Raw genomic sequence first — 22796 nt, forward strand, 5'->3', positions numbered from 1 at the left:
TTTGGCATGCTCAACTGCTGTATGAAGTGGTGTGACTTGATTGTTATCTTCTGCATTAACATTGGCACCTTTCTCTATGAGATACTGAAGAGTTTCATGTTTGGCATGCTCAACTGCTACATGAAGTGGTGTCACTAATTGTTATCTTCTGCATTAACATTGGCACCTTTCTCTATGAGATACTGAAGAGTTTCATGTTTGGCATGCTCAACTGCTACATGAAGTGGTGTCACTAATTGTTATCTTCTGCATTAATACTGGCACCTTTCTCTATGAGATACTGAACAGTTTCATGTTTGGCATGCTCAACTGTTACATGAAGTGGTGTGACTTGATTGTTATCTTCTGCATTAACATTGGCACCTTTCTCTATGAGATACTGAACAGTTTCATGTTTGGCATGCTCAACTGCTACATGAAGTGGTATGACTCAAAAACCTTCCTCAAACATTAAAATCTTTCCTCTAACATTAACCCTGCCACCTTTCTGTCTGAGATAGTGAACAATTTCATGTTTGGCATGCTCAACTGCTACATGAAGTGGTGTGACTTGATTGATATCTTCAGCATTAACATTGGCACCTTTCTTTATGAGATACCGAACAGTTTCATGTTTGGCATGCACAACTGCTACATGAAGTGGTGTGACTTGATTGTTATCTTCTGCATTAACCCTGGCTCTTTTCTGTATGAGATACTGAACAGTTTCATGTTTGGCATGCGCAACTGCTACATGAAGTGGTGTGACTCCAAACATTCCTCTAGCATTAACCCTGGCTCTTTTCTCTATGAGATACTGAACAGATTCATGTTTGGCATGCTTAACTGCTACATGAAGTGGTGTGACTTGATTGTTATCTTCTGCATTAACATTGGCACCTTTCTCTATGAGATACTGTACAGTTTTATGTTTGGCATGCTCAACTGCAAAATGTAGTGGTGTGACTTGATTGTTATCTTCTGCATTAACATTAGCACCTTTCTCTATGAGATACTGAGCAGTTTTATGTTTGGCAAGCTCAACTGCAAAATGTAGTGGTGTGACTTGATTGATATCTTCTGCATTAACATTGGCACCTTTCTCTATGAGATACTGTACAGTTTTATGTTTGGCAAGCTCAACTGCAAAATGTAGTGGTGTGACTTGATTGATATCTTCTGCATTAACATTGGCACCTTTCTCTATGAGATACTGTACAGTTTTATGTTTGGCATGCACAACTGCAACATGAAGTGGTGTGACTCCACACCTTCCTGTAGCAGTAAGACGGGCACCTTTCTCTATGAGATACAGAGCAGTTTCAAGTTTGGCAAGCTCAACGGCTGAATGAAGTGGTGTGACTCCAAACCTTCCTGTAGCAGTAAGACTGGCACCTTTCTCTATGAGATACTGAACAGTTTCATGTTTGGCATGCTTAACTGCTACATGAAGTGGTGTGACTTGATTGTTATCTTCTGCATTAACCCTGGCTCTTTTCTGTATGAGATACTGAACAGTTTCATGTTTGGCATGCTCAACTGCTACATGAAGTGGTGTGACTTGATTCTTATCTTCTGCATTAACATTAGCACCTTTCTCTATGAGATACTGAGCAGTTTCATGTTTGGTAAGCTTAACGGCTACATGAAGTGGTGTGACTTGATTCTTATCTTCTGCATTAACATTAGCACCTTTCTCTATGAGATACAGAACAGTTTCATGTTGGGCATGCTCAACTGCAAAATGTAGTGGTGTGACTTGATTCTTATCTTCTGCATTAACATTAGCACCTTTCTCTATGAGATACAGAACAGTTTCATGTTGGGCATGCTCAACTGCAAAATGTAGTGGTGTGACTTGAGTGTTATCTTCTGCATTAACATTAGCACCTTTCTCTATGAGATACTGAACAGTTTCATGTTTGGCAAGCTTAACAGCTACATGAAGTGGTGTGACTTGATTCTTATCTTCTGCATTAACATTGGCACCTTTCTCTATGAGATACTGAGCAGTTTCATGTTTGGCAAGCTTAACTGCTGCATGAAGTGGTGTGGCTCCAAACCGTCCACTAGCATTGACCCTGGCTCCTTTCTCTATGAGATACAGAACAGTTTCATGTTTGGCATGCTTAACTGCTACATGAAGTGGTGTGACTTGATTGTTATCTTCTGCATTAACCCTGGCACCTTTCTCTATGAGATACAGAACAGTTTCATGTTGGGCATGCTCAACTGCAAAATGTAGTGGTGTGACTTGAGTGTTATCTTCTGCATTAACATTGGCACCTTTCTCTATGAGATACAGAACAGTTTCATGTTTGGCATGCACAACTGCTACATGAAGTGGTGTGACTTGATTGATATCTTCTGCATTAACATTGGCACCTTTCTCTATGAGATACTGTACAGTTTCATGTTTGGCATGCTTAACTGCCACATGAAGTGGTGTGACTTGATTGTTATCTTCTGCATTATATTGAAATCTGGCACCTTTCTCTATGAGATACTGAATAATTTCATGCTTGGCAGGCTTAACTGCTACATGGAGTGGTGTGACTAGATTGTTATCTTCTGCATTAACATTGGCACCTTTCTCTATGAGATACTGAACAGTTTCATGTTTGGCATGCTCAACTGCTACATGAAGTGGTGTGACTCCAAAACTTCCCCTAGCGGTAACACTGGCACCTTTCTCTATGAGATACTGAACAGTTACATAGTTGGCATGCTCAACTGCTACATGGAGTGGTGTGACTTGATTGTTATCTTCTGCATTAACCCTGGCTCTTTTCTGTATGAGATACTGAACAGTTTCATGTTTGGCATGCTTAACTGCTGTATGAAGTGGTGTGACTCCAGACCTTTCACTAGCATTAACCCTGGCTCCTTTCACCATGAGATACTGAACAGTTTCATGTTTGGCATGCTCAACTGCTACATGGAGTGGTGTGACTTGATTGTTATCTTCTGCATTAACCCTGGCACCTTTCTGTATGAGATACTGTACAGTTTCATGTTTGGCAAGCTCAACTGCTGTATGAAGTGGTGTGACTCCAGACCTTTCACTAGCATTAACCCTGGCTCCTTTCACCATGAGATACTGAACAGTTTCATGTTTGGCATGCTCAACTGCTACATGGAGTGGTGTGACTTGATTGTTATCTTCTGCATTAACATTGGCACCTTTCTCTATAAGATACTGAACAGTTTCATGTTTGGCATGCTCAACTGCTACATGAAGTTGTGTGACTTGATTGTTATCTTCTGAATAAACATTGGCACCTTTCTCTATGAGATACAGAACAGTTTCATGTTTGGCATGTTCAACTGCTACATGAAGTGGTGTGACTCCAAGCCTTCCTCTAGCAGTAACACTGGCACCTTTCTCTATAAGATAGTGAACAGTTTCATGTTTGGCATGCTCAACTGCTACATGAAGTGGTGTGACTTGATTGTTATCTTCTGATTTAACACTGGCACCTTTCTCTATGAGATACAGAACAGTTTCATGTTTGGCATGCTCAGCTGCTACATGAAGTGGTGTGACTTGATTCTTATTTTCTGCATTAACATTGGCACCTTTCTCTATGAGATACAGAACAGTTTCATGTTTGGCATGCTCAACTGCTACATGAAGTGGTGTGACTTGATTGATATCTTCTGCATTAACATTGGCACCTTTCTCTATGAGATACAGAACAGTTTCATGTTTGGCATGCTCAACTGCTACATGAAGTGGTGTGACTTGATTGATATCTTCTGCATTAACATTGGCACCTTTATCTATGAGATACAGAACAGTTTCATGTTTGGCATGCGCAACTGCTACATGAAGTGGTGTGACTTGATTGTTATCTTCTGATTTAACACTGGCACCTTTCTCTATGAGATAGTGAACAGTTTCATGCTTGGCATGCTCAACTGCTACATGAAGTGGTGTGACTTGATTGTTATTTTCTGCATTAACATTGGCACCTTTCTCTATGAGATACAGAACAGTTTCATGTTTGGCATGCTCAACTGCTACATGAAGTGGTGTGACTTGATTGTTATCTTCTGCATTAACATTGGCACCTTTCTCTATGAGATACTGAACAGTTTCATGTTTGGCATGCTTAACTGCTACATGAAGTGGTGTGCCTTTACTCTTGTTCAATTCATCCTGAAGAGATGGCCATCTTTCTAAAAATACTCTCCCAATATCCTCCCTCTCTAACTGAATTATAAGCTCAATTGAGTGTACATTTTTTGATTTGTCGCTGAAGGAATAACCAATGTCTAGGAGAATGTCAATGGTGTTCAACCATTTTTGTATGAATACAAGATTGCCAAGGTTGTGCTTTGTACATACTTCAGAGACACCAAGGATAGCAGCATGTATCGGATGGTCCCCATGATTACCATAACCTTTCTGTCTAAAGTATTCAACACACAATATGTTCCCGGCCTTACAGGCCAACATCAGGGGTGTCATTCCTGACAGTGTGGCAGTGGACGCATGTTCAGGTTCAAAGAGGAGATGAAGTTTTGCATCACTTGCTATGTCTGACTGAGCAGCAAAGTGGAGTGGAAGCCATCCTTCCTCATTCTCAAAAGATTTGTCTACATGGTGTTGTAACAGATATTCCACCATCTCTGCTGTGCCTATGTGAGCTGCAAGGTGAAGTGGTGTGTCTCCTCTGCTTGTTGTACATGCAAGGTTTCCACCATATCCATGAATCATTGAAAGAGGATATCTTTCTCTATATCCTACTGCCAACAGTACCATTTCATTGGTGGAACAGTTTATACCAACACTGGACAAGAATGGCATCATCTCTAAAAGTGAATCTTTCTTTATGCTTCCAAAAGTACTCAAATACAACAGCGGTGTCACGTTATGAAACTGCAATAACAAGCACTTGCACAGCTGCATTAGAAGTCCCCTACCTTTGTCAGTTTTACACATAAAATAGGCAAGTTTCTCTATAGTTTCCCATTTATTCTTTTCCAGCAGTATTGCAACAAGTGGCCAATTGAAAATGTTCATGATTTGGGCATCAGATGTTTCCAGGATGTGATCAAAGGCAGTGTTGTCTGCAGTTTCAGAGGCACATGCTGCAATAATGCAGGCTTCTGATAAACAAGTCTTTCTCTGTAACATTTCTTCAATCAATGCTGAATTTCCCTTATATACAGCAGTGGCTAGTACATCTTGTCTTGTTTGAGTCATGTCCTCCTCTGACACAGAGTTCTCTGCAGTTGCCAGCAGTTCCATCACTATCAGGTTGCAGCCACTGAGTGTGAACAAACACAAGACAGAAGTAAACTCCAGGACCAAGACATCTTCAACATGTACACTGTTCTCTGTAACCATGGCAATGCCTAGAGCCAAAGCAGAAAGGGTTTCCACTGTTTGCTCAGTGAAGAATATTTTGGTGAAGACTTTTTTTGTGCAGTTTTGAAACCTTAGCATTTTCATTTTGTCTTCCTCATTCCAGAAACTATGTATCAAAAATTGACACAATTCAGGGTCCTGAAAGGCTGGGTGGGTAATGATTAGTTCCTGGTTTGTGGTGAATAGTTCTTGTGTGAGTCTCTCAGAAAGAATGTCAAACTTATTCCTGGGGATTAATATGATATGATCAGATTCTGGAGTCAGTGTTGTTCTTACATATTCCAGTAAAACACTGATGGTGCAGAATTTGAGTCCAGTTGTGAGCTGCGTTTTGCAGACTTGAATGGAAACGACATCCATTACTGATTGATGTACAAACCTATAGCTGTCTGTGTTTTCCACAAAGGTCAGATACGTTGTGCACATACTCTTGGCTTTTCTCTCTAACTGTTGAATGTCACAACTACTGAAACTAAGAAACTTCTCTAGGAGGTCGCTGTCTTCTTTTGATCTGTCAAATGGATTAAATATTCTCCTGTGTAGTTCTCCTCCTTTCAGAAATACCAACAAAAGCACTGTATAGCCAACTGGGTCCCCGTCGGACAAACTTTCTATATTCTCTGATATATACGTTAGTGGCTTGAAGAAGAAAGTTGAAGCCTGGTGATGAATGGATTTATCTTTAGAGAAGACAGAGCAGCATTGGGGAAATCCCATCAGGTCACTGCTTTGGACAATCCTTTGTTTCTCGATTGTGTCAATGCAGGTTTCAGTTCCAGAAAGTTTCAAATGATCTTCTAGAATAGCTAGTCTTTCATCTGCATGGTTTTCTTCGATGACTGAGAAATCAACCACTGGACATTTCTTCAGAAAAGTAGTTTTAGCAACACATGCTGACAATATATGTGAACGGCTTGTTATTGCCAGTTTGACAACCCCATCCTCTATGACAGGGATCATCATAGGGAATTTCTGGTTCCATCTGTTCTCCAGATCCTGAACCAGATTGGTTTTTCCAAATGCATCATCTATCAACACAAAAAAGGTTTGTTGAACCTTCCTTTCATGCTGTTTCACTGGAATATGGTCCCACTGATTGGGGTCAGTGAGAATGACAGGGCTCCGGGACTCTTGTTCGGAGAAACTCTTCAGTAAGTGCAAACCAGCAGTCGTCTTTCCATCGCCTGACCTGCCAGTGAGGACAACCATACCCCTTGTGTGTAAAAACCCTTCAGACTGTGTGATGAAGTGTGTCTTTACAAATGGTTCCTCTTTCAAATCCCTCAGACGGAGATGACTCTGATCTGCAAAAGTATAAGAAAATTAGTGCCATGGGACTGTAGCTCACCTGCATCAGTAGTTAACAAGGACATCTTGCTGTCACCCTTCACAAGTAACACATTTCAGCAAATGTTTTATTCTGTGACTATGAACATAATAAGGTATAACAGTATAATATCACGGTTACATAAAGTTTTATCTCTGTTTTATATATGCCTTCTGAGTAGTCAACAGTCTAAAATATCAACAAGTACATCTGCTAAACAAACCTTTCTGGTAATATTGAGAATGAAAGTATTGACAAATATGTAACAAGTAACCAATTTAAAACAAGATATTTCATTCTGCAACAATGACAGTAATATTGCATAATAACACTGTTACACAAAGTTGCAACTCTGATTTTATATATACCTTCTGACATTTATTTTTCTTATGCCAGCAGTCTTACAATTCTTTCCAGTCATTTAACAAATGAAAAACTTTCCATTTTTATGCCTTTCAGAAAACTAAACCCTATAACCGGCGACAAACATCAACAGAAAGTTGACATCTTCACGTCAGAATACCACCTGGAATACTCCAGTGTGCCTTATCTGAGAAAATAATTCTGAGATTAGAGTGAGTGAGTTTGCTTACACGCCGCTTTTAGCAATATTCCAGCAATATCACGGCGGGGGACACCAGAAATGGGCTTCACACATTGTACCCATGTCGGGAATCGAACCCGGGTCTTCGGCGTGACGAGCAAACACTTTAACCACTAGGCTACCCGACCATCCCTCATAGACTAGAAACTTTACATAACATGCAGATATGTTCACTAAAACCTTTTCACATCGGATTTTGTCCTTTTCCAATATAAAGTTAAATACCGTATATCGCTGTGTATAAGGCAAGTTTTTCGTACCTAGAATGAGGGGGTTAAGAAGGGGGGTTGTCTTATACACGGAGTCGAAGATCTCACGTTTTTTTCCAGGTGTTTTACTTTCAGCTTCCACTGGCGATGTCAACCGGCATTCACTAGCCAACCCAGCATTTGACAATAAAACTTCACATTTCGTCCTAAATAACTGTTCCAGTAACTATTTCCATACATAAACATGATTTGTATCTGTTTTTTCTTATTTTCTGCAAATAAAGTTGAAATGACCCTTGACTCGATCCAGATTGTCAAGTCAGCTGACATGGTAAAACAATCAACATCCGTGAGTAGAGAGCCGGAAGTACCGGTAAGCATTTGCATATTTCACACGTGTCCTAACATGGGATAACCGGTGAAGCTGAAATCAACTCCCGTTGTTTTTACAGTTGTATTAACAACTGTCGGAGATGGTGTGTATAAGTGATTGTGGAATAAACACGCTGAATGTGAAGCAAACATAAGCCTAGTTAGTTACAACATAGTTAATTGGCGATTAAATTACTCCCATTGTCTCACCAGAGATCAAAGCCATTGTTTCTTTTCATAGTCAGAGAGAAGCCCTGAAGAAGTAGATTTAAGGGATTATAGAATGGTTGAGTATTTGAGTAGACCATAGATGGATATAAATAATTTGTTATTTGTTTACTTGACATACTTCATCATGTTTTGTGATACAATCTTAAAAACTTTAATGTTAATACTTATGTCCAATAACGGGGTTTTCAATATGACTGCCATAGTGGCCATTTTGATAAATTGGATTGGAGCCTCTTGAACCAATTCTGGTGTTGTCATTGGTGGGAAAATAGAACTGAAGGTGAATTGGAGGTGAACAGATTTATAGATAGAAATGGGCAGAATGAAGGTTACCTACCAATGAGATTCTTTAACTGTGGATCCATTGCTCCTGAAACAATAGAACAAATGATTGTTTTACACAGAGAAGAAAATCTTTTACCAAATAAACTAAAATCAGAGATCTTTTGAGATTTGGGCTGAACAATGTGTATGCTGACCAATTCGTCTATTTTCAAACCTGACCTGACATGCTAACAAGTTGAATTTGTTGAAGACATCCCTGCAGCCCAACTGTCTTTTGAAGATATTATGTTATACAATTCAACTTTATTTTGGTACAAACATCTACAGCATGTACAGTGAGTTTACAAAAGATAGAGCAAAGATTCCAGGAAAAGGAAATAAAAGTATCTTTGCAGCAACATTTACTACAATGCTATTTAGTGCTAACAGTGATGCCTTGAACAAACTTGATCATTACAAGGTCATGTACTTTTACACACAGTTTCGGCAGTGTGTCCTGTAGCTCTTAAGAATAAGATTTTTAACTTTTCTAAAATTTATAGTTTTAAAAATATCTTTTTATTCAAATACAATGAATTCAGAAAGCTTGTGGATAGGGATGAAACACTCCCAAAGAGAGTTGTCACCCTGCTACATTTACAGGGGAAAAACACATGAAGTCAGGTCCAATATGTGTGACATGTTCATACGTGAGTGAGCAACTTCTAATTGATTTGGAAAGTATCTTGCCAATCGATTCTACATGACAGGTGTATCACTATCTCCCATAAATGAATCGATACAACAATCGATGATATCCTAAGAAGGATCGTCGATGCACTACACAAAGCAGTGGTGAGTGGAATAGGGGATCGGGCACCAAAATCAGGATGCACCTAAAGGCGACTTCCACATGAACACCAAAGTCTCTGCAGACAAGTGAATGCACCCTCCAATCAGATACTTGTCTGGGAGAACTGAAAAAATATAAGAAACTCAAACAATCATGCCAAGGTTTATTATATCTAGAAAGAGACAAGATACAAGGAAACTGGATCGGGAACACGTATCACCCTATCTGCGCAGATGTGTCTTGGAGACTTGTTGTTCGAGAACCAAAGGCCAAATTTGATGCAGACCTTGGACAACATTGGCAGATGTTTCGGAGGCAGTGGAATGCGAAAACTGTATCAGATTTTGAGAAACATCCTTCCATAATTGCAGGCAAAGTACAATTTCTGTGCAGAGCCATAGTAAAGGCGACAGCGTGAGTTTCGTTTGGGTTGGGTGCAACCGTAGCATGTAGGCTAGCAAAAGTATAAACTTGGAGGATAACTGAAGGAATCCTAAACAAAATCAAACAATAGTTATCATTGTGAATAATTCTAAGAATACCACCTCTATCACATCAGTGCCATAAATTCCTGTTTATGCTGAGAACCACACTATAAATTTTTTATAAATTTTCAACAGATGTCCACTACACTGCCAACATATCCATAGTTGTGAGGGAAACCCTATCCCTTGCCAGAGGCGCCACTGCACATGTGCAAGGCGGGAATCTAGTCACTTCTTTCAACCCATTACTCTCATCAACTAGATGCAGATATTTGGGGAGGTGGGAGGGATTAATTCCTGATGTGATAGAGGTGGTATTCTTAGAATTATTCACTATGATAACTATTGTTTGATAATTCTTGTGAATACCTCACCTCTATCACATCAGTGCCAGTATACACCTGCCAGAGGGACCGGCAGGTTCTGGTATCTAGCATCTCATAGATATTTGGCTAGTGGAGTGGTAAAACCAAGGATTATATGCCAAAAGAGGTCTTAAACGGATGTGTCTAATAGTCTACTTACGAGACTTAGACCTATAGAATTTTCAAGACGTCATGTGAAGGGTATATGTATATTCCCTTGTGATACTTAGACATTTAGTGACGTCACTTCCTGTGATGACGTCATCTGTGACGTCACTTCCGGTGATGATGTCATCTGTGACGTCACTTCCGAGTCACTATTCTCTCGTATCACTTATGACGTGGTTTACCGTTATGCCCTTTTTGGATAGTGATATTTAACGTATCTTAACGTTATTCCGGTGTGATGACTCCTATGACGTCACTTCCGGTGGTAGTACATTGACGTTCCTATCATGTAGATTACCGTATATCACTTAATCCTTCGATCTCTGATTTCAGTGTTGTCATTTGCCCTGTTTTACTAACTCAATAGCGCAATCCAGTAACAAAATACAACTTACCCTGAGTTCATGAGGTACTTCTGAAATCTTCAAACCCCCCCCCCCTCCCCCCCGACTGGTTTTTGGCAATAAATTCCGGGAGCGATCTGAACGACACTGCTTTCCATTCTTGGGTATGAGTTACAGTGGAGATGTCAATAGCGTGTAGTTCTGACACGCGAGCCGCCGTAGCCATGGCTAGGAGAAAAGCAGTTTTCTTGGAGACTGATAGTAATGTCGCACTACTCATGGGTTCATAAGGTGCTTTCATCAATGCTGACAATACTATAGATAGATCCCATTTTGGGAAGGTATGTGGTACTTTTATATCTTCCAGGGCAAAAGACTTCATAAGTCGATTTAGTACTGGATGGGTACCTACAGATAGGTCATCGTGTTGTAATACTGATGACAGTGCTGATCTATATCCTTCGATAGTGCCGTGTCGTAATTTCTTGTCGTTTCTGAGATGGAGCAAGAATTCGGCTACTATAGGTATCGTTATATCTCCATGTAACTGTTTTCCTCTTCTCCATTCTACGAACTTGTCCCATCTGTTATTGTATAAGGCAGTTGAGGCTGGTCTCCATGAGCTAGCCACTCTTCACGCAGCTGCTTTAGAGTAACTGACGGCTTGCATCTTATACGAGATAACTTCCAAGCATGAAGATGGAGGTTGTCGAGGCGGCCGTAAAATATGTCCGTCTTTGGTTGTCTCAATAGGTCGTGACGTATGAGCTAGTCATCTCCGTGGAAGTGTCTAAAGGAAGATCATCGCTCTGGTTGTACGGGGGTATGACATGGCGAATACCAGCTGCTAACCAGTTGATGTAAGAACTGTTATTAATCATTTGTTTATTGACCTTATCTAAGCTCTTGATCTTGGTCATATCAATACGCATATTGGGGTTATGTTTCTTAACCAGATCGAAGTAATCTTCATCAATGCTAGGCTGTAGTGTGAACGGATCATCATGTGTTTTGTAAGCAGATCTATTATAGATAGGCCTCAGTCTAGCACTAGTACCCGCTGCAAAGTTCAATTGATTTTCAGTTCTCTTGATGACGTCATCCAAATATGACGGAGGGGGAAGCGTATGGAATGGTTTGGTCCCCTTATTGGGTCCCTCATATCCTGCTCGTTCAATCAAGGGTTTAACAGGTGTACCGTCCTGATCTGGTTTTAAGGTGGGCATTAGTTCATAAAGTTCTGCTATGATGTCTCTAAGGGAGTAATTGTTTGGTCTATAATCATCCTCCATAGTAGTGTCCCCATAGCATGAATAATCAGTGTTAGCTGTAGATCGGCACCCCCTACTCTGGCTGGGCTGGGAGTGGGTCGTATGGCTGAGGGTATCGTAATCCCGGTCGTCTGATTTACGGCAAGCTGTGCGGGAATCACGTGGTCTATAACTGTATGGTGATGTCATATTTCCCTCGCTTTCTCCGCACGAATAACAGGACTGAGTGGCAGTATGAGATGGTGCACGCTTAGGCTTACTATCCTGATATGCACGAGCTTTGTCGGTACGTCTATCATAGTGGCTTGACGGTGATTGGTGCGTATTTCTGTGCATACTGCGATGTGAAGATCGTGTTTCACGATGAGCCCTGTTGTGTGCATGGTAGGGAGAAGATCTATGAGATTCTCGGTCTCTTAGTATAATTCTCCTACTGTCCTGTCATAGCCTGATTCAGCGTAACCTTGTACATGTCTGCTGTATGAGGGGGTACTATCATATTCAGCCTTAGATCTCTGTTTACTCTCGTGATCAATCCCTGATTGGCCAAGCCGGGTTTGATTCACGGATTCTTTTAGCTCTGAGATTTCTCGAGACATAGAATGCATGCGTGTGTCAATCATAACAGACATAGAATTTGTTATTCTTTCCGTGAACTCATTTACGTTAAAGGGGGAACGCGGCAGAGGGTGAAAATCGTTAGTTTCTGGCCAAACTCGATGATCGACCATACCAGACGTTGCCAGATGCAAGCTAGAGGCACTTTTTTTTTGACCTAGTTAAATGCATCTGCTCCTCAACATTATTGGGAGAGTGGGATGAGCGACAGGGTCTCTTCTCCTCATAAGGTGAGACGGCGCCTTCGCGCGACACTCGCTTGTCACCCACATAATTAATTTTGGCCGCCAAGGGCTTATCACTTGTTTTCTTGATGTAGATGCTCTAGTGATCTTTACATAATCGGAATTTTTGATCCATGCCTTGGAGAGCTTGTCAAATTTTTCTTTTGACAGATGCTCGCAAGAGCTGCACCTTGATTTCTGTGTACAGCTGCTTTTCTAGCATGCAAGACATCTAGGGTTAGGATCACCGGGAGCTTGGTGTTGTCCACAGCCCGAACAGACAGGTGTCTGCTTATGAGATGAAGATCTCATCCCACAACACTTTTCTTAACTAATTACTTACTAAGCTCTGATCTTCTATACCCCCGTTCTGCTTGTAGAACAGCTCTTTGCTTGTAATCTATGAAGCTTGAGACAATCTAATGCTTGTAGTGTGGAACGCAATCACGTGTTCAGATGTGCAACAAAAATAATTGTCATCAGGACACACAGGAAAGAAGTGACTAGATTCTCGCCTTGCGCATGCGCAGTGGCGCCTCTGGCAAGGGATAGGGTTTCCCTCACAACTATGGATATGTTGGCAGTGTAGTGGACGTCTGTTGAAAATTTATAAAAAATTTATAGTGTGGTTCTCAGCATAAACAGGAATTTATGGCACTGATGTGATAGAGGTGAGGTATTCACAAGAATTATCATGGTATGGGAAACTTCAGACAATGGTGGATGGTCTTTTCCCTGATTGACGATCCCTAGAAGAGTAGCGTTCAGCGTAAGATCGTCGATCTGTAGAGGTTCATTGAGCCTTGGGGGAACGCCGATCCTCCACATTTCCTGTGATTGGTGGATCCAAGGCTGCAGGTCCCAATCTTAGGGGCGCTGATCCTTAGACAATCTTGGATCAGAGTTGAGCGATCTAGCTGTAGAATCCAATTTATCTGTCGAATGCTGAAACTTCACAAGTTGACACTATCAGGGGAATCGATGATCCTCATGAGAATACTCTCAAGAGCGTGATGCACGCGAATCTTGATCAAGAGTAGAGTCTGTGACTCTGTTCGGTGATCCTGTGATGACCGCTCACCAGAAGAGCGATGAATCAGGGATCTGGAACGTCTAGCAGTAGACGGAGAGTGACAAAAAGTAACAGAAGAGAAGGTTCAATCAAAGTCTCAGTCTTAGGGATGCCCTCATGTGGAAGCTTGATACTCTCAGCAACAGAAGATGAAGGTGACGAAGAAACAATACAATCACCGGTGAGGTTATGGGGGAGTGTACAGTCTCACCTGTTAGTCACTACATCCATTGTCCAACATGTGTTTCAGTGTGGGGCTGTGGGGAGTGTACAGTCTCACCTGTTAGTCACTACAACCATTGTCCAACATGTGTTTCAGTGTGGGGTTGTAGTGGAGTGTACAGTCTCACCTGTTAGTCACTACAACCATTGCCCAACATGTGCCTCAGTGTGGGGTTGTAGTGGAGTGTACAGTCTCACCTGTTAGTCACTACAACCATTGTCCAACATGTGTTTCAGTGTGGGGTTGTGGGGGAGTGTACAGTCTCACCTGTTAGTCACTACAACCATTGTCCAACATGTGTTTCAGTGTGGGGTTGTGGGGGAGTGTACAGTCTCACCTGTTAGTCACTACAACCATTGTCCAACATGTGTTTCAGTGTGGGGTTGTGGGGGAGTGTACAGTCTCACCTGTTAGTCACTACAACCATTGTCCAACATGTGTTTCAGTGTGGGGTTGTAGTGGAGTGTACAGTCTCACCTGTTAGTCACTACATCCATTGTCCAACATGTGTTTCAGTGTGGGGTTGTGGGGGAGTGTACAGTCTCACCTGTTAGTCACTACATCCATTGTCCAACATGTGTTTCAGTGTGGGGTTGTAGTGGAGTGTACAGTCTCACCTGTTAGTCACTACATCCATTGTCCAACATGTGTTTCAGTGTGGGGTTGTGGGGGAGTGTACAGTCTCACCTGTTAGTCACTACAACCATTGTCCAACATGTGTTTCAGTGTGGGGTTGTGGGGGAGTGTACAGTCTCACCTGTTAGTCACTACAACCATTGTCCAACATGTGTTTCAGTGTGGGGTTGTAGTGGAGTGTACAGTCTCACCTGTTAGTCACTACATCCATTGTCCAACATGTGTTTCAGTGTGGGGTTGTGGGGGAGTGTACAGTCTCACCTGTTAGTCACTACAACCATTGTCCAACATGTGTTTCAGTGTGGGGTTGTAGTGGAGTGTACAGTCTCACCTGTTAGTCACTACAACCATTGTCCAACATGTGTTTCAGTGTGGGGCTGTGGGGAGTGTACAGTCTCACCTGTTAGTCACTACAACCATTGTCCAACATGTGTTTCAGTGTGGGGCTGTGGGGAGTGTACAGTCTCACCTGTTAGTCACTACATCCATTGTCCAACATGTGTTTCAGTGTGGGGTTGTGGGGGAGTGTACAGTCTCACCTGTTAGTCACTACAACCATTGTCCAACATGTGTTTCAGTGTGGGGTTGTAGTGGAATGTACAGTCTCACCTGTTAGTCACTGCATCCATTGTCCAACATGTGTTTCAGTGTGGGGTTGTGGGGGAGTGTACAGTCTCACCTGTTAGTCACTACATCCATTGTCCAACATGTGTTTCAGTGTGGGGTTGTGGGGGAGTGTACAGTCTCACCTGTTAGTCACTACAAGTGTGGGGTTGTGGGGGAGTGTACAGTCTCACCTGTTAGTCACTACATCCATTGTCCAACATGTGTTTCAGTGTGGGGTTGTGGGGGAGTGTACAGTCTCACCTGTTAGTCACTACAACCATTGTCCAACATGTGTTTCAGTGTGGGGCTGTGGGGAGTGTACAGTCTCACCTGTTAGTCACTACAACCATTGTCCAACATGTGTTTCAGTGTGGGGTTGTGAGGGAGTGTACAGTCTCACCTGTTAGTCACTACAACCATTGTCCAACATGTGTTTCAGTGTGGGGTTGTGGGGGAGTGTACAGTCTCACCTGTTAGTCACTACAAGTGTGGGGTTGTGGGGGAGTGTACAGTCTCACCTGTTAGTCACTACAACCATTGTCCAACATGTGTTTCAGTGTGGGGTTGTGGGGGAGTGTACAGTCTCACCTTTTAGTCACTACAACCATTGTCCAACATGTGTTTCAGTGTGGGGTAGAATATGTCAGGAATCAAGCAGTATCACGCGCTAAACTACTATTTCCAGTGATTTGAGATTGTTGAATAAACTCTCATGAACATAAATGAAATACTAAAGTACTGATAACTCATATACGTGCCCAAATGTTAAAATACCTAAATCACCTTACTTGTAACTGACTTGATTGTAACCCCAGTGTTGTTGTCCATGTTGTAGAGATTGAGCGTCGGGTTCCTGCCTGTGGAGTCACACAGCATGTCCCGAGCTGGAAGAAGAATCAGTGAGGAAACTTAATCTGAGTAATCCCAACCTTGGAAATAGCCGCCTGTCCCCATTACCCAGCGGCCACACTAGCAATATACTTCCAGGCAATATGACACAATTCTTGATTGTAAATATATTTTACAGTACACAATCATCATCACACACACATTTATGATCTTGGTTGACGAACAGTCTTGACTGTGAGATGTACTGTCATATGTTACAAGCTAATCTGGACAGTTATTTACTGAGGAGATAAGCATGTTGTTTATGTCAATGTCGACACATGTTGATTACAGATTTGACTGTGCTAAATTGGAATGGAACCGAACGTGCAATATGGTCTTTTAAATGTTAAATGGAATACTGCAAAATCTACATGTTACTTTACTCTACATTGAAAAAAATACATGTATGTGTTTATCGCCATTCTAATATGACAAGAACAAAACCCATTTTGTCAGCAAAGATAAAGATGGAAGTGGCATGGGACGGTTGAGTCCAATGTTTTCAGAAGGTTCAAAGCCAGCCAAAGTTAAGAAACACTGACAAATGACTTTGAACAAATTATATGTTTCATTATGTCCTCAACAGTTGAGTGTTCCTTTATATACACTACTCAAATTGTGAGAGGCATAGGTAGGAAGTGTGTCAAACAGCTAATTCGTGACATGTGCTAATTGTTATTTTAGTCTGTGTTCACACAAGTGAACAAGCAACCTTTAGTTTGACACTGCACACCACGTTTATGACATTACAACGTTCACTGAGAAGACAAAAATGTGAACTTATAAAATCACCGCTCTTAAGTGCCGTGGTGCTATATGTTGTGAAACGTCTGTTGATGAAACCAGCTGTTACCTGCATGAAGTAATTCTTGGTTGACATCACCAGCTCCATGGCTTCCACTACCAGACTGCAAAGAAGAGCCCACCCTTGAATGAGTGGCACGCTGAACACTTTCACAAGGTGGCAACAGCTTTTCAGTCTGTCTTTGAAGACTAGTCTTACGTGGCACTCTGGAATAAATGACAACATCAGCTGTAAGCCGTGCCCGTTTTGGCAAAGTAGGTTGGTCTTCCTCTGTGTCTCCAGGGCTAATTTGTGTTGGAGCGTTGGGAGGACTTTGTGTTGGAGCATCAGGGGGACTTTGCGTCTGAACATCAGGAGGACTTTGTGTTGGAACATCCAGAGGAATTTGTGTCAGAACATCAGGAGGACTTTGTGTTGGAGCATCTGATTCATCCATAGAATCATCAGCTGACTCATCATAGAACTCCCAGTCAGAGTCATCTGCATCCATTTTAGATCTTGCTTTAAGCTAAACAAGGTCACTTGACTCACTTATGCATCAGCATCTTTAACTGGATCTATCAGCTGCTGTGGCAGGTAATTGTGATCACCTAAACATATAGGAAATGAATAGATGCAGTGCTAATTGAGGCAGGTTCATTCCAAGAGCATGTGAAAGTTATGTACAATGTAGCAAATATAGCATAACACATAAAGTAAAGAACGTGTCGAATAAATGAAGAATGTGTGTTTTGTTATCATGGTTATATGTGATTGTTTTGTGTTAAAATGTATACTTTTAAATCAGTCATAACCACAAACGACAAACTGCACCGTTACAATAACAATGTACTTGTACAGGGGAGCTGGCTAAAATGGATCCCTGTGAAAAGGGACATTTAAAAAAACCAGACCCATAAGCAAAAATGAATATGATCGAAATTAAAAATGATATATTTAATCTCAGCAATCTGTCATAATATATTCTAAAACATTAGAGCTGTAGGGGTTATTGTTTGTGTGTGCACATTGTTTCTGTATATATACATTGTTTCTGTATATATACATTGTTTTTGGACATATACATTATTATTGTTTCTGTACATATACATTGTTTCTGTACATATACATTGTTTCTGTACATATACATTGTTTCTGTATATATACAGTGTTTCTGTATATATACAGTGTTTCTGTATATATACATTGTTTCTGTATATATACATTGTTTTTGGACATATACATTGTTATTGTTTCTGTACATATACATTGTTTCTGTACATATACATTGTTTCTGTACATATACATTGTTTCTGTATATACACATTGTTTCTGTACATATACATTGTTTCTGTACATATACATTGTTTCTGTACATATACATTGTTATTGTTTCTGTACATATACATTGTTTCTGTACAGATACATTGTTATTGTTTCTGTACATATACATTGTTTCTGTACATATACATTGTTTCTGTACAGATACATTGTTATTGTTTCTGTACATATACATTGTTTCTGTACATATACATTGTTTCTGTACATATACATTGTTTCTGTATATATACATTGTTTTTGGACATATACATTGTTATTGTTTCTGTACATATACATTGTTTCTGTACATATACATTGTTATTGTTTCTGTACATATACATTGTTATTGTTTCTGTACATATACATTGTTTCTGTACATATACATTGTTTCTGTACATATACATTGTTTCTGTATATATACATTGTTTTTGGACATATACATTGTTATTGTTTCTGTACATATACATTGTTTCTGTACATATACATTGTTTCTGTACATATACATTGTTTCTGTATATACACATTGTTTCTGTACATATAAATTGTTTCTGTACATATACATTGTTTCTGTACATATACATTGTTATTGTTTCTGTACATATACATTGTTATTGTTTCTGTACATATACATTGTTTCTGTACATATACATTGTTATTGTTTCTGTACATATACATTGTTATTGTTTCTGTATATATACATTGTTTCTGTACATATACATTGTTATTGTTTCTGTACATATACATTGTTTCTGTACATATACATTGTTTCTGTACATATACATTGTTATTGTTTCTGTACATATACATTGTTTCTGTATATACACATTGTTTCTGTACATATACATTGTTTCTGTACATATACATTGTTTCTGTACATATACATTGTTATTGTTTCTGTACATATACATTGTTATTGTTTCTGTATATATACATTGTTTCTGTACATATACATTGTTATTGTTTCTGTACATATACATTGTTATTGTTTCTGTATATATACATTGTTTCTGTACATATACATTGTTATTGTTTCTGTACATATACATTGTTATTGTTTCTGTATATATACATTGTTTCTGTACATATACATTGTTATTGTTTCTGTACATATACATTGTTTCTGTACATATACATTGTTTCTGTACATATACATTGTTTCTGTATATAAACAGTGTTTCTGTATATATACATTGTTTCTGTATATATACATTGTTTTTGGACATATACATTGTTATTGTTTCTGTACATATACATTGTTTCTGTACATATACATTGTTTCTGTACATATACATTGTTTCTGTACATATACATTGTTTCTGTATATACACATTGTTTCTGTACATATACATTGTTTCTGAACATATACATTGTTTCTGTACATATACATTGTTATTGTTTCTGTACATATACATTGTTTCTGTACATATACATTGTTATTGTTTCTGTACATATACATTGTTTCTGTACATATACATTGTTATTGTTTCTGTACATATACATTGTTTCTGTACATATACATTGTTTCTGTATATACACATTGTTTCTGTACATATACATTGTTTCTGTACATATACATTGTTTCTGTACATATACATTGTTATTGTTTCTGTACATATACATTGTTATTGTTTCTGTACATATACATTGTTATTGTTTCTGTACATATACATTGTTTCTGTACATATACATTGTTTCTGTACATATACATTGTTTCTGTACATATACATTGTTTCTGTATATATTTTACTTTTTAAACAGTGTTAAAAGAATGACATTTTTTTAAAATGATATATATATAAAAAGCACAGTAAAGTTCTAACTCTCAGGCACAACATAGTAATAATTAAATAAGTGGAGTAAGATTGAACACAGTTTCAATAGGCTAGCGCTTTCAACTCGTACCACGTAATACGAGTCTCATCAGGCCATAACTGAATAATGGACATGAAGTAGTAACATATAGTTATGTGACGTCATAACATTTAGGAAACTATGACGTCACAATACCATGGTGAAAAGGGACAAATAACTTACGCCTGTACATTTAACTTAGGCGCGTATTTATGAATGAAATGATGCTCTTTTTGAAACAATGTAGGTTCATGATCAAAATTTAGCTTATATAGCGGGAAAACTAAAAAGTTGCCGTTTCCACATGCTTCTAAATGTTCACTGAGTGGAATAGTGCGGATGTGTGGCTGCTTTATTTGTGAACGGTGAAGATTCATTCTTCTTTTTAATTTAAGTTCTGTCTTTCCGATGTACTTTTCATTGCGTCCACTACAAACAATCAAGTAAATAACATTTCTAGTATCACAAGTCATATTTTGTTTTACAGTAAATTAAGTTTCCTTTGTAATTTGGACTGAACAGCCTTCAATTATATTGCTGCAAGTTAGGCAACATTTTTCACCGCACTTAGAAACCTGTGGAGTGATGACAACAGAATCAAATTTAGAACTTGTCAAAATCTTTCTAAAGATTTTGGGTTGTCTTTGGCTGTTGATAAATTTTGTATTTGCTCAATATCTTCTCCATTTTAACACTTTGATTCAAAATAGGCAGGTATCATTGAACCATGGATAATGTTTTTTCATGATTAGGGTTGAAGGTAGATACTAGAGTTAAATTATTCCCCATATTGTTTTCTTCAGACTTTTCTCTCAGTTTTAGTTGCTTAATACTTAGCGCCTTCTGTATGCTATCTTCAATTAGCTTTGCGGGATAATTTTGATGCAGTAGGAAATTCTTAAGTTCAGCAAGATGGCGTGGTACGAGTTGAAAGTGCTAGCCTATTAAAACTGTGTTCAATCTTACTCCACTTATTTAATTATATATATATATATATATATACACACACACACACACACACACACACATAAACATAATGACGTTTTTTTTAATGATATATATATATATATAAATCATTTAAAAAAACCCGTACGTCTAACACGTTAAAAAGTAAAATATTCCGAATGTCACAAACACACATTTTACTTAAGCCTACATGATCCTACATTAAACAAAAATGAATTTGTACAATTTATATTGTCCTATATTGTTAAACATTGTTCAGGGGACGGAAGATGTGAAATCTTATGAGGTGCAGGAAATTACTGTGCAGGTTACGGTATTGTTTTATCTTTTGTCTCACTGAATTTCTGAAATAATTTCTTAAATCAAGAATAAGGTTAATTCTCATATTTTATTACTCAAGTAATATACAAGTATTTGAATTTCAAATGGAAAGCGATATGTTCCCTGTTCCAAAAACAGGAGGTAGATCACGATACATTTAAAAGATGTCGTTTCCCCCAATCATTCTTGTTTAATGACATTCAAATAATATCACACATGTGCTAATTAAAGGTCTACACATTTAATGTCAAAGACCCTTCAGCTGAAACAAAATTCATATTCTTACCTGTCTCCGGAGACTTACCTGTCTCTGTGGGGAAACTACAGATAGGGAATTCCCCTATCATTAATACGCCTGCACGAGAGCCTGCGTGATCTCAAAGAAGGTCAAGGCCGTAGGTGAAATGTATATACGGTGATGTGTGTTTGACATAGCGCTACATCTACCATTGTTTTGCTTGTTATAGCATAATGACACTTTGGTGATACCTACAAAATGGACCACGAAAGCGAAGGGGATGGAAATACTGTAAGAAAACTAATTAGTTAGCGTGTTTCGTCTGTCAAGTCCTATAACTGTCGAAAGTTGTTCGGTATTCGATCACATTGTTTCATTTAACCGTAGTAAGCTTCCGTCGCACAGGTCGATGTTTGACATAACCGTACTCTTTTATAACTGCATATCAGTCACTGGTCGGTCATGTTTTTGTACACGTGACTTTATATTGAAGTGCATTTCACTGACTTATGACTGACATATAACAGCGATGAATAGGCAGTCACCTCAAAGTATGAGGCCTATAAGGGTTAGAGATCATATAAGGTAGACACAATTTTATGGATTACAACTTCTTTAATACTGTAAAAAGAGATGTTTTGGTATAGATCCTATAAGATCTCTAAATATTTTGATAGGCACCAACGGTATAAGGATCTATATCGAAACGTTGCTTTTTACAGTATTAAAGAAGTGGTTATCCATAAAATTGTGTCTACCTGTCATCCGTCAACTTCTAAGTAATACCTATAAAAAATTTTAGAGATCATATAGCTGAAAATAATCCTATGAGGTGGCATAAACAGCCTGATAAATAGTAATGTGTGATCATACGTTTTACAAAGGCGATATTTGCCCTCTAACAGGGGGTGTAGCACCACACTGACATTGTAAATACTCAGATGAAGGCTTGTTTTTAAGAGAAAGTTGTCCTCTAAAAGTGAACGAGATGTTTTACAGTTGTTCATGTGATTAGAGAGAAAACTAGGTATATTTCTTAAGCATCTGAAAACCCATAACTGTGATATAAAGGATAAGGATTCAGCGCGATATAAAGATAAGGATTCACGCATTAATTGTATATGGTGTTTAAGTCTTCATGTCTGTCTGAGACACAGACATGAATCAGGGGGTTCCATAACATACCACAAACAGTGT

At 39.1% G+C, this 22796-nt stretch overlaps 2 protein-coding genes across 6 annotated transcripts in view; one reads left to right on the forward strand and one right to left on the reverse strand.

Annotated features, from left to right (window-relative positions):
* Nucleotides 1-145: 145 nt before the first annotated feature.
* Nucleotides 146-21716, reverse strand: LOC124121181 (serine/threonine-protein phosphatase 6 regulatory ankyrin repeat subunit C-like). 3 transcript variants are annotated; one of them, XM_048399865.1, is made up of 8 exons: nt 21648-21716; nt 16973-17514; nt 16017-16112; nt 8437-8469; nt 2728-6660; nt 2470-2628; nt 635-2067; nt 146-415 (listed from the first exon to the last, which is right to left on the reverse strand). In XM_048399865.1, exons 2-8 carry the CDS (start codon nt 17412-17414, stop codon nt 233-235), a joined length of 6279 nt encoding a protein of 2092 aa, XP_048255822.1. In that variant the 5' UTR covers nt 17415-17514; nt 21648-21716; the 3' UTR covers nt 146-232. The 3 variants fall into 3 exon arrangements, with proteins under 3 accessions (XP_048255822.1, XP_048255823.1, XP_048255824.1); XM_048399866.1 differs by lacking the exon at nt 21648-21716 and having other exon boundaries at nt 2470-2568; nt 2668-6660; nt 16973-17633; XM_048399867.1 differs by lacking the exons at nt 2470-2628; nt 21648-21716 and having other exon boundaries at nt 3262-6660; nt 16973-17633.
* Nucleotides 21717-21755: 39 nt separating this feature from the next.
* LOC124121185 (KICSTOR complex protein SZT2-like) overlaps nt 21756-22796 on the forward strand; it is a 162020-nt gene continuing 160979 nt past the window's right edge. For all 3 annotated transcript variants that reach the window (XM_048399868.1, XM_048399869.1, XM_048399870.1), the window contains exon 1: nt 21756-21890. In XM_048399868.1, the coding sequence (XP_048255825.1) occupies nt 21858-21890 (33 nt within the window). In that variant the 5' untranslated portion in view covers nt 21756-21857. The remainder of the gene's footprint in view (nt 21891-22796) is intronic.

Source organism: Haliotis rufescens, unplaced genomic scaffold, assembly GCF_023055435.1.
Source record: "Haliotis rufescens isolate VD_foot unplaced genomic scaffold, xgHalRufe1.0.p SCAF_2, whole genome shotgun sequence".
NCBI classification, from domain to species: Eukaryota; Metazoa; Mollusca; class Gastropoda; order Lepetellida; family Haliotidae; genus Haliotis; species Haliotis rufescens.